At 34.9% G+C, this 13,017-nt stretch overlaps 1 protein-coding gene across 1 annotated transcript in view; it reads left to right on the top strand.

Annotated features, from left to right (window-relative positions):
• The window catches only part of Lrrd1 (leucine rich repeats and death domain containing 1), a 14,441-nt gene extending 3,039 nt beyond the window's left edge, over positions 1–11,402 (top strand). Inside the window, exons 2-5 of the mRNA XM_015506707.2 lie at positions 1,811–2,009; positions 7,348–7,509; positions 10,457–10,574; positions 11,186–11,402. Of these exons, the coding sequence (XP_015362193.2) occupies positions 1,811–2,009; positions 7,348–7,509; positions 10,457–10,574; positions 11,186–11,369 (663 nt within the window). The 3' untranslated portion in view covers positions 11,370–11,402. The remainder of the gene's footprint in view (positions 1–1,810; positions 2,010–7,347; positions 7,510–10,456; positions 10,575–11,185) is intronic.
• Positions 11,403–13,017: the final 1,615 nt, after the last annotated feature.

Here is a 13,017-nt window from a genome sequence, read left to right as displayed (position 1 = left end):
ACACACACACACACACACACACACACACACACACACATATATATATATACATATATATATATATATATATATTACAAGAACTCCTCAATAAGAATATCCTATGTGGTTGAAAATATCATTTTGATAACCCCCTTGGGTTATCAAATGCCCAAAAGATTAATTTATCTAACAAATGATCTCTTTAAGAATCATCTAATGAAGATGCCTCAGGTTAATCAAAGGGCTTTTATTTTGCTAAGACAAGGATGCCCATCAGGAATCTTTTAACAGTAGTTCTATCCTCACATAGTTCTCAGACACTTCCTCTAATAAATATTGAACAAGTAGTTAGAGAATCTTTATTTGAAGGAAATTCTACCTATGATGATCTAGCCTCTTCTTCATAGGCTAGCCAACAAGTCTTGCAATAGCCTGTTTCAGTGCTCTTTATCCAAATGTATCTTCCTCTGCTTCCCATCACATCTCCTTATGGATCAACTTCTCACTTGCCTTTTTTTTGTGGGGAGGGATGGTATTGGGGATTGAACTCAGGGGTACCACTGAGCCACATCCCCAGATCTATTTAGTATTTTATTTAGAGACAGGATCTCACTGAATTGCTTAGTGCCTTGCTTTCTCTGAGGCTGGCTTTGAACCCACTGGGATTACAGACATGTGCCACCTCCTAAGCTCACTTGCCATTTTTATGCATAATATTTGTATTGCTTTAACTGTCCTGTAACTTCAATCCTATTCATTCTTTTGTGGCGCAGGGGATTGAACCCAGGGCCTTGAGGCAAGCACTCTACCAACTGAGCTATATCCCCAGCCTCCATTCTTAAGAGGCTATTCAAGTTTCATCTTTTACCTGAAGCTTTCCTTTAGTTCTCTAATTTATACTGATTCACCGTCTCTAAATGTTCATATACCTTTTATTGCTTGTACTCTTTATTTTTAGCACTGGACTATTTGTTGCCTGATTGTTTCACATGTATATGTTTTGTTCTCTGGAGCAAAATTTAATCTTCTTAAAGCCAGTGAGTGTGCCTTAGACGACTACTTCCATATGTGGAAGTGCACTTAGCACAATATTTATTACGAACCTCATTTTTCAGGTATTTCTGAGGGACCTACATATTCAAAATTCTTTTATTTACCTATAGAACAAAAGCATTCACAATCTTCTTATTCTTTCTAAATATGCATATTTGCTTCTTTGTTTTATCAGTATCTCAGTATATACTGTTATTTCACAACACTTTTCGTACAGGAAATTTTATCTGGGCCATAATGCCAGCTATGTGACTCTGTTATTGAACATTTACTGAAAATGCATTGTGCTTGGAAACACATACACAAAAAGTATGAAGCATGCCTTTCATGTCATTTAAAGATCTAAGGAAAACATATAAGGGACTAGTAAACAGTGGAGATGATGAAAGTAAGGATTAAAGAGATCAAATGTGAAACAGAGTAGTTGAGACAGACTTCAGGAAGAAAAGAAGCCAAAGAAAACATGGTCAGATTTAGGAAAAGAAGGAGGGACTGGGAGGCAATGAACACTGAAAGTTGGGAGAGTGAAGAAGGTGGTTAGCCAGTCACAGGGTTGAATTGGTAGCTTTGGTCAGATTAGGGAGGTACTTGGATATCTCTCACTATCTTGTGGATTTTTAGCTAGGAGGGGGAGTCACAAAGAATCTGTGACAGAATGAAAATATCTCCTTTCTAAGACAAAAACAAAGAAATAAAACTCGCTCCTTGCATTTTTAGAATACACTTGTCATAAAAATCTTTATGGATTAATGAACCATAATTGTTTAATCTGTTACAGTTAACAAGACTTCCAGATGAACTGTCTAATATAACTCAACTTAAAAAACTTGATATCTCAAATAATGCGATCAGAGAGATTCCAAAAAGTATAGGGGAATTGAGAAGTCTGGTTACTTTATACGCTAACAACAATCGAATAAGTTCTCTTCCACCATCTTTTTTATCGTTAAAAGATCTCAAGCAACTAAACATGAAAGGTAAGTGTCAGTCATAATCAATAAGTAGAATGTTAATGTCCGAGTTATACATTTTGCTGACAAAAAAAACAGAATGGCAGACAACATAATACATTAAGCGCCCAGTGTAGGGAGATGGCTAGCCTCGCTACAGAAATGAGAGCAAAGTATAAGATTCAGTTCTTGTCTTCAATGAGCTTATAATCCAGTTGGGGAAGGTGAAGGCATTTTGCATTTCTATTTTGTCTTCTCTGCTTATACCCAATCATTCAGTATTCTTTTTCTGAACCTGACCTCATCCCTCCCTCTACACACACACCTACACAACCCTTAGTTCATCACTTTCTCATCATTTCCTTCTCTGCTGGCTCCCTACTCTCACTCCTGAACCCTATAATATAAAACAATATAATATAATAGTTTATATAGTCTTTTACAAAGTAAAAGACTGTAAAAAATCAGAAAAATTAAAAAGACATAGAATAAAAAGCATATCATTCACTCTAAAGATATCAGAAAAGATTTTCCAAAGTATAAGGAATAACTAGGTTGATAGTTTTCTTAACAATTTTTATTATGGAATATTTCAGACTTTCAGAAAATAATAAGTTTTTATGTATATTCCCAGATACAGGATGCTAACATTTTGTAATATTAACAATGTATAATATTTGAGACATTTTTATTGTTAAGACATAGAGTTGACACTTTTTTGTGCTTCTTCTAAATGATAAGTAACTATTACACTGAATTGGTGTGTATCTTTTTTCAGCCATATTTTTATACTAACATTTCTCCATCAAAAAAGTGGTACCTGGGGCTGGAGTGGTGGCTCAGTAGTAGAGCGCTTGCCTACCATGTGTGAGGCACTGGGTTTAACTCTCAGCACTGCATTTAAATAAATAAAATAAAGGTCCATTGGCAACTAAAAAATATTTTTTTAAAAAGTGGTATCTTATTGAATTTTTAAATTTTATTAAATTGTTACTGTGAACGTCTAGAGCGTTCGGGTCCCTGGGTAAGGGTCGCGAGATAACCAGGACACAGGGGATGCAGAGCAAAGGCAGCAATTGCAACTGCATGCTGAGGTTTATTTGCAAGTTCCTTTTATATTCTTCTTCTAACAAAGCAAGCAATTCTTCAATAACGCTTTACCCACATTGCCCAAATAACATGCCTCAGCGGATACACAGAGCTAGATTCAGACTGTTCCTTTTCATTTGATAAGTACCCTCTTAAAGTTCTTTGTAGACATTATCTAATCCCCTGAGGATGCATTTGTTTCTTTAGAATGTACTGTTCCCAGGATAAGTATGCAGGAAGCTTCTTCCTCTTGGCCAAACCATGCAGAACTTGTGCCTTGCGATAAGGGGAAGAGAACGTTTCCTCCTCCTAACTGAGGTTTGCCTCAGCTGACCTAAATCACAGCCACAGCTCTTGCAAAAAGTCAGGCCTGAGGGAGCTAAACTCTGCACACCTAAACCCCAACAGTTACTATATAGATCACTCTGTAACTTGAATTTTACATTCATTATATTCCTTTTTTTAATATTTATTTTTTTAGTTGTAGTTGGACATAATATGTTTATTTAATTAATTAATTTATTTTTATGTGGTGCTGAAGATCGAACCCAGGGCTTTGCACGTTCTAGGCAAGTGCTCTATTGCTGAGCCACAACCCCAGCCCATATCCACTGTATTTTTAAAATGAATCTATGTTAACATATATAAGATTCCTTCTATGCTGTGTAATATCCAATAGAATGTTTAAATAACAATCCATTTTCACGTGGTAAACAACTAAGTTATTTCCAATTTGTTTGCTTTTAAACATTCTTGTACATTTTCTCAGTATATACTGCACCAGTTTCTCTAGGGCATAAAGTTACAACTAGAGTGGCTGAATCTGAGCATATGTACATCTTCAACTTTATCAGATTTCAACAAATTGATTTCCATTGTGGTTGTACCAGCTAATCACGTGAATAGCTGAGTATGAGATTATGTCTTTTAGTTGGACATAGCTTTTACAAACAGTGCTCCACACCTTATTAAATTTAGAGGATTTCCATATGAAAAACAATGCTTGTATTTTTGCCGAACAGTACTAGTAGTAGAGTACCCTACTCTTGATGCACCAATATGTAGTCCAATGTAATGAAACTGACATTGGTCTCCTGGAGACTCAAAACTTCCAGAGAAAGCTAGCTATCAAGGTATGCATTGGGGCATTTCATAACCATTTCGTTCACAGCAACTTGTAATGAGTCTCAATAACTCAACCCTGCATTGAGGTTTTCTTCATTTGTATTATGACAACATTTTACTGTATTTTAGGGAGTTTCTCTATTTTGTCCAAGTGTAGGACAAACTTCATTCACCTGCTATTTTGGCATGAGAAACAAACAATAAACAAAAAAATACAAAAACAAAAATCCTCCAGAACTCTCTGGCCTATTGGAGAATTATCAATTGTAGCTGGTGGCTTTTTAGTTAGGACAGCATCAAGAGAGAACAGGAAGGAGTAGTGTTTCTTTTTCTGCAAGTTTGATCAGTTCTCAATCTCCATCAGAATTAAAAAATATTAAAACCCATGTCTAGTCAAAGAAACTAAAATATCTGAAACAATTTTGAAAAACAAAATGAATGACTCACATAATGTGATTTCAAGACTTACACAAAGCAACATTAGTGAATATGGTGTGGTATTGACATGACAATATTTGAGGTAAATATTGATGGAGCAGAACACAGTATAGAAATAGACCCACATATATGTGTTGAATTGATTTCTTAAATGCAAAAAAGTAATTCAGTGGAGAAAGAACAATATTTTCCACAAATAGTGCTAAAAAATATATTTCCAAAACCCTAAAGAAAATAAAACAAAAACCAACCACAAAAAAAAACTCATCCATACTATGCACCATAAAAAAGATTAACTCAAAATGAATCACAGACCTAAATGTAAAATCTAAAACTACAAAACATCCAGATGAAAACAGAAGAAAAATCTTTGTAACCTTGGCAAAGCTTTCTTAGCTACAACATTAAAAACACAATCTACAGGGGCTGGGGTTATGGCTCAGCGGTAGAGTGCTCGCCTCGCATGTGCAAGGAACTGGGTTTGATCCTCAGCACCACATAAAAACAAATAAATAAAATAAAGTTATATATTAAAAAAACAAACACAATCTACAGCTGGGGATGTAGTTTAGTGGTAGAGCGTGTTTGCCTGGCCTTGAGTTCAATTGCCAGCAATGAAAAAAAAAATCTTATTATATAAATAAAAAGAATTCATATGTTGGATTTTAGTAAATTAGAAACCTCTGCTCTTCAAAAGGTATTATGAAGAGAATCAAAAGAAGAGAATGAAAAGCCACAGATTGAAAGAAAATATTTGCTGAATAAATTTTTAAAAATAATTTGAAATTAAGGCAAACAATTCAAAAAAATTGGTATAAATTTTGAACCAATATATAATGAACAATATAGATGAACAGAAAACATACACAAGAAAATATTCTCAATTTCATTAGTGTTAGAGAAGTGCAAATTATAATGAAATATTGCTATTAGAATAGCTAAAACAAAACTTGACAATACCAAGAGCTGTCAAAATATGGAGTAACTGCAACTGATATATTGATGGTAGGAATTCAAAATGATATAATCACTTTGAAAAACTGGTAGTTTCTTATAAAATTCTATGTACACTTACCATATGACTCATCAATTACACTTCAATTTTCCTTCCAAGTAAAGTGAAAATTTATATTTAATAAAAAACAGTGAAAATGTATAGAACAGCTTACTTATAATTACCCAAATTGAACTCCGTATGTGTCCTTCATTAAGTGAATTGATGCATTTATATCCTTATAATAGAAACTTCTTAATAATAAAAAGGAATGAAACTATTGATATATACAAGAACATTGATGATGTTAAGTGGCAAGTGAAAAAGGCCAGGCCCTAACAACTATATGGTGTGATTTACAACATAAATATATACATATGTATGTTATATATATACCCACACAAATATACACATATATATTTTACATGTGTGCAAATAAATGTATAATTCTAGGTTTATTACATATGTGTGTGTGTGTGTGTGTGTGTGTGTATATATATATATATATATATATATATATTCCCTCTCTCTCTTCAGAAGCAATAAGCAAGACTAGTACCCAGATCTTGATTTCTATTTGGCTGTTGTTTTGTAGTACTGGGTATTAAATCCAGAGCTCTCTTTCACTTCCCTATACCCCCAGCCCACATCTTGATTTCTAAATACCATTCTCTACTAAAAGGAACCAGGTTTTTAAATCTATACTTATAAATAATTTATATTTAAAATATATAAATAATATAAAGGCAAACTTTATGTCTTCTAAGTGATTACAAATTCTGTGTTACTATAGTTTTACTTTTTCATGAGTTTTATACTGAGTTAAAGTGATATTGAAAAACTTTATTCAGGGAGGTGGAACTTGATGCCTTTGCCCTATTGAGGGTAGTCAATCCTTAATGACTCATCTTCAAAAAGTAAAGTATGGAAAGGAAAAATAAATCATAACATTACATTGGAGAAACTCAGTAGTTACTATGTTAGCCAATGACAGAGGTTAGTGATGTCATGTGGAAATCACGTACCCCTGATGCAATGTGATGAGGTTACTTCACTTTTTTGGTATTCTTTCCCAAACCCACAATGCTGTCTAGTCATGAGAAATGTATCAGAAAATTCTAACTATAGAACCTTATACAAATTTCCTTACCAGTCCTCCTCAAAACTTTTAGGTCATAAAAAAAAAAAAAAATACTGAAAGACTGTCACAAAGCAGAGGGACTAGAAAGACATAAATATACGCAATGTGGTATCCTGGAATGGATTCTGGAAAAAAAGGCCATGGATGGAAAAACTAATATATCCAAAAAGTCTGGAATTTAATTAATAGTAATGCACCAGTATTGAATTTTTAGATTGGATAGATGTAATATGGTAATGCGAAATAATGGTAGAAAAATTAAAATAATGAGGAGTATATAGGAACTCATTACTATATCTATAGCTTTTCTGCAAATCTAAAATTATTCTAAATAAAAGGCTTATTTTAAAAATTACCAACATACTTACTCTATAAAGTCCTTCACTACATTGGAAGGACTCCTGACCATTTTGCCACCCACAGAAGAAAAAGTCATCACTGATGCTTAAGACTTGCAAGCACTGTGAGAGTCCTCTTATACTTGCCAAGACAATAGATTCTTCACACATAGTTGTTATTTGTCTCTATAGTTTTAATTTACAGAAAGGTATAATTAATTACACTTTTTATTTAACTAGGAAACAATCTGACAGATCTGCCCAGTGCCATTTGTAATCTTCTTTCCCTGGAGGAGATAAATTTTGATGACAATCCTTTGATGAGACCTCCAATGGAAATCTGTAAAGGGAAACAGTTGCATACTATTGCAAGCTATCTACAGAGGGCAGATGAAAGAGATGGTAAGTGATGAGTGATTGATTTTCTTATAAGTAATTTTCTGGTATTATCTATAAATTAAAAGATAGCCTACTTTGGAGACTATCAATCTGGCAAAGACATTAGCATATTTATCATTTTTTTGAAATTTAGGAGTTTATTTTAAAAATTTAGATTATTTAATCCAGGTCCATATAAATCATGCCTTTGAACAGGGACATCCATATGGGGTAAAAATAACATAAGGTATAAAAATGTTGATTTTCTTTTTTTCCTTATATCCCTATTTTTTTCCTTAATTTCCCTCCCTGGGAGCAGCGTTAGTTAGAAATGGTGATATTATTAAGGGGGTGAGCAGTTACTTATCCATTCACCTTAATGCCCTTCAGTAGGTTTTTCATTATGGTTGTGGCCATACTCAGAGAATCCATATATGGACTTCTTTATTTCTGATCTGTTTTTACCAGATAGTTGTTCTAAAAGACATATTTGCTTTGAAGGAAGTCCACAGATCATTTCCATTGCTGCCAGTTGGTGTGGGGTCCACTTGAACAGTCTTCATCCCCTCTGTCCTGGAGCACTCCATTGTATTTTCTAATTATCTCCAAGAGTGGGTCCATATCCTTTAAATCAGGAGCACTCAACCACTGAGCCACATCCCCAGCCCTATTTTGTATTTTATTTAGAGACAGGGTCTCACTGAGTTGCTTGGTGCCTCGCCATTGCTAAGGCTGGCTTGAACAACTCCTTCCCTCAGCCTCCCAAGCTGCTGGGATTACAGGCCTGGGCCACCATGCCTGACTTAAACACCCTCTCATTGGACCAGATGGAGCTGGTTTCTCCAAATCTCTGGGAAGGAAGCTTCACTGTCCAGTTCTCTCCCTGTGGTTAGGTTCCTGACAGTTAGGCTTTTCCTTAGGACTCTCTGACTTTGCGATTCATTATCACCCCTTAGAGTCAATTCAGATTTTGGTCCTCCAGTTTACTGTTATAGACCAATAACTATTGATCCAGATTTGGGGAATTTGAATGTTTGACACTGTCCCCCAAATCATTTTGTCATCTACCTTGCCTACATAATCAGGAGACTGTACAAGCATACTCATCATCTAGAGAGATAGTCCCTAAAAAGGTATAGTCCTTTTTATGCCACCTTTTACATTCATGTACATGGCTTACAATTCAGAAGCTTTTGCAAGACTTAGGTCATTGATGGAAGAAATCCAAGTGACAAAAATAAAAGTCACAGTAGCTGTCTTTAACTTGCTGTGCAGGGTGATTGTGCTAATTAATATTATAAAAAGGAGTCATTTTATGCTGATGCTATTAAAATAAAATAAAGGTTCAGGGTTTCCAAGGATCCATAATGTATTTCTATTATGTATCATACTTTAGAGAATGGCTGTCAAGTTACATGATTGAACCTCCTTGCTAATACTCGATTTCTCAAATTCTTGAGGAAGAAGCAATCTAGTCTTTATGCAGATAATGCAACATCCCATAAGCAATGGCTTTTGAGCAAAAGTCAGCAAAAACAAGAGAACCCCCGACATTCATCTCCTTTCTCTGTGCTCAGAGAGCCTTCATACTGCAGGATTGGCACACAGCAAGGAAAGGAAGTCAGAATTATTTTGCAATTAATCAATCATGGAGTCAGTCCCTTTTTGAAATTCTTACTCAGGGTACTGAAATTTTCTCTTATATCATTAAAATAAAACCTACCATGAGGGATTAGTAGTTATGTATGTAATTTTAAAAAATACAGCATATTTGAGATAATTATAGAGGCTAGGAAATCTCCCTTTTTTTTTTTTTTTTGTCCTGGGGATTGACCCAGAGTGCTGTACTACTGAGCTAAATCTCTAGTCCTTTTTCCTTTTCTTTAATTTTTAAATTTTTTTTTAGTTGTCAATTGATCCAGATTTGGGGAATTTGAATATTTGACACTGTCCCTCAAATCATTTTGTCATCTACCTTGCCTACATAATCAGGAGCCTGTACAAGCATACTCATCACTTTATTTTATTTATTTATATGTGGTGCTGAGAATCAAACCCAGTGCCTCACACATACTAGGCCAGTGCTCTACCACTGAATCATAACCCCGGCCCCCTTTTTCCTTTTTATTTATCTCTCATTTATTTATTTTTGAAGTAGGTTCTCACTAATTGTCCATGCTGGCCTCAAACTTGAGATCCTCCTGCCTCAGCCTCTTGAGTTCCTGGGAGTATAGGTTTATGCCACTGCACCTGGCTCTAGTTCTTGAAAATTCTCATAATACAATGATCAACAAAAAAACGAATCTAGTTCAAAGTAGTTGGAAGCTTTAAAAAAACCCAACAACTAAAAACACTAATATTTAAGCCAACATTTACTAAATAAGTGATGTGAATATATGTATTCACACACACACACACACACACACACATAGGCACACATATATGCATATTTGATGTATGCATATATATGAATACATATATACATGTATATGTATATTCCATATTTATAGCAGATATGATCTGTGTTTCGCAAGTTGGTTCATACATAAGCACATAAAAAAGAGTCAGAATTGAAGCAAGGAGTCAAATTCACTTAAAATCCTGAAAGAATTAAAATACACAGAAGTCATTTGAAGTTGGGCTGGGGATATAGTTCAGTTGGTAGAGTGCTTGCCTTGCATGTAAGAGGCCCTCAGCTCAATCAGCACCACCAAAATAAATAAATAAATAAATAAATCACTTTGAAGTTGCTTATAATATCCTTTAAAAGGCATTTTAAGTTGTAGGATTTTTCAGATTTTAGAATAGAATAAATGGTTCAAATTTCAGTTCATATTTTAGATCTGTATTGTAATTTTTTTATTTTACTGGATATATTTCATAGAAGCACAAAAGATAAGTAAATATTAACTCAAAATAGAGTGTATTTTTAGAAAAAAATAGCGTATTTTTCTTTTATATTCAAATATAGAGAAAATCTTAGAGAAGACATTCAAGATAGTTGCCAACAATATTACTGAAACAAGTTTTGAATTTTTGTGTCAAAAACTAAACCTGGTAAAGTCAGAAAATAATATTCCTACAAAGAGGTATGTATGATTGACAACATTTGGTACATGTTTAGTCTCATATTCTGATTTATGTCATATTGATGTCATATTATTTTGAAACTTTTATATTAACATAAACTCTAATTTGCTGTAAGAGATTGATTTTAGTTTATTATGCATTTGTGATCCATGTTAGGATCACAAGGGTCCTGAGGACAAACTGCTTGGCTTTTAATCCCAGATGGCTTCGTGACTTTGGACAAATCCTTTAATTTCTCTGTGCTACAGTTTCTAAACTGGTAAAATAGATGTAGTTACCTAAGAGCAAAGTCATGAGGATCAAGTGAGTTCCAGCTATAAAGCATGTGGTACAGTATTGTACTGATTTATAGTAAAAAAAATTGACAATTATTATTTTGAGATCTTGAGAATTAAAAGTAAATTGTTGACTTATTATAAGAAAGCAAGAGATAATATGGGGCTAACAGTCACTTTCTAAATGCCAACTCTGTACTAAACCTTCATGTAGCCTGTCTTCCCCAATTAATTTCAGACTCACTTTCATCTGGTAAATTGATTTGAATAGCTGTCGTTTAAAACAATGTTCTTAATTAGTAATTAAAATAATTGTTACTTTAATTTTTTTTCAGCCTCATTCCATTAAATGAAAGAGCCTACCAAGCATTTGTGAAATGGAAAACAGAAAATAACTTATCACTAACTACTGCTGTTTTAAGAGACCAACTAGTTCGGGGACTAAATATGATAGGAGCATATGACATTATGGACAAAATAACAGCTTTAAATCTTTTTACATGTGCAATTAAATTCTAATCAGTGGGCCTATAATAAAAGTTGAAAACTGAATTTTTGAGCCATCTTACTTCATTTTATCATATATGCATGTCATGTTTCTTTTCATGCGTTCCTAAGGTGCTGACAATTTATGACTACCACTCTAATGTTGTCCTAATAAAATATTACAGATAATGTTTTACATATTTGTTCTGTTGCCATAGAGTGGCATATAATTCCATTAAAATTATTATATAATGTTTTCATACAACCCAAGACTTATAGGTAATAAGGATATTAGTGACTTCCATTGAATTTAGAAAGCACAGAAGTTTCTTTTCAGATACTGGTTTAAAAATGGCAACGAATACATTGCCCACCCCTTTGCTTCACTAGGAATAAGATTGCTTCATTAAACACAAGTTGGCTTTAGGGCCAAGAATCCTCTTAAGTTGAGTGTGCAGGTGGAAGGCAACAGACTAAGACAGATGGAGTCTTGATGTATCACACACAGCTTGTGGTAGTGTGTCTGTCAGTTTTTTGTTGCTGTGAGGAATAAAAGTTTATTTTGGCTTATGGTTTGAGAGGTCTCAGCCAATGGTTGGTTGACTCTGCCACTCTGGGCCCACGGTGAGGCAGAACACTACACAGCAGGAGGATGTGGTGGAGAAGAGCTGCTCAGTTCATGGCAGCACTGTGAGAGAGTGAGAGAGCCGAAAAGGGAGAGGAAGAAGCCAGGGACAGAATATATGATCCCAAAGGCAACTCTCCAGTGACTTACTTCCTCCAGCCACACTCCACCAGCCTGCAATTACCACCCAATAATCCATTCAAATGGATCGATCCACTGATTAGGTTAAAACTCTCATAATTTAATTATTTTTCTTCTAGCCTGAGTTTTTTTTTTTTTGGGGGGGGGGTCACTTCATTTCTAAACCATAACAGGTATTGTTTCAAGAGCTTCATGGGGAGATAGAACATTGATTATACTTTTGGGCCCCCAATTCAGCCACATCTGAAGCTAACCATACTTTTTAAAAAACATTTTTATTGGTGCATTATAATAATAGTGGGATTAATTATGTTAGTTGCAGAGCAGGCTAAACAAATGTTAGCAACAGGGTAGCCTGAACACTTGACCCCCATCTATCTGGTTCCTTATCGCTTGTTTGCCTCAAGTCTGAACACTCAACCCCACTCAAGGCTGAACGCTAGACTCCCACCCATCCGGTGCAACAAAACCCACATCTAGTCCCTGCCTGGTCTGCCTGAAGGCAGAAGATGACACCCTTAGCAACTACTGTATAATCCAATCACTGTATGCCAGTAAAGCAGCTTGCAGATCCAGAGACCCCACTAGATTTTGGCTATTGTTAGAGTCTGTAAACAAGTCAAAATAACACCTGGCATTTTGCCAGGGGAATGTTAAAGTTCGTAAACAAGTCTGGATGGTGCCTGGCAAAATACCAGAGGGAGTGGTTGGAGAAGTAACAAAAGCAAGCCATTAAGTGTGGAGATTCCTTATTGGTTGACTGATGTATCTAGTTTATGCTAATTAGATAAGCTGTGTGGAATGTATAAATACTGCTCCTGTCCTGCAATAAACGGCTCCTACTCCTGCTGTATCAACGTACACAAGTTCTTCGTCACCCTCCGCTTATTTTGCCCAGCCAGCCGGGCTGCGGCA

This window comes from Marmota marmota, unplaced genomic scaffold (assembly GCF_001458135.2).
Source record: "Marmota marmota marmota unplaced genomic scaffold, marMar, whole genome shotgun sequence".
Classification (NCBI taxonomy): Eukaryota; Metazoa; Chordata; class Mammalia; order Rodentia; family Sciuridae; genus Marmota; species Marmota marmota.
Note: the sequence above shows the minus strand (reverse complement) of the source record. Positions and strands in the feature narration are given on the sequence as shown.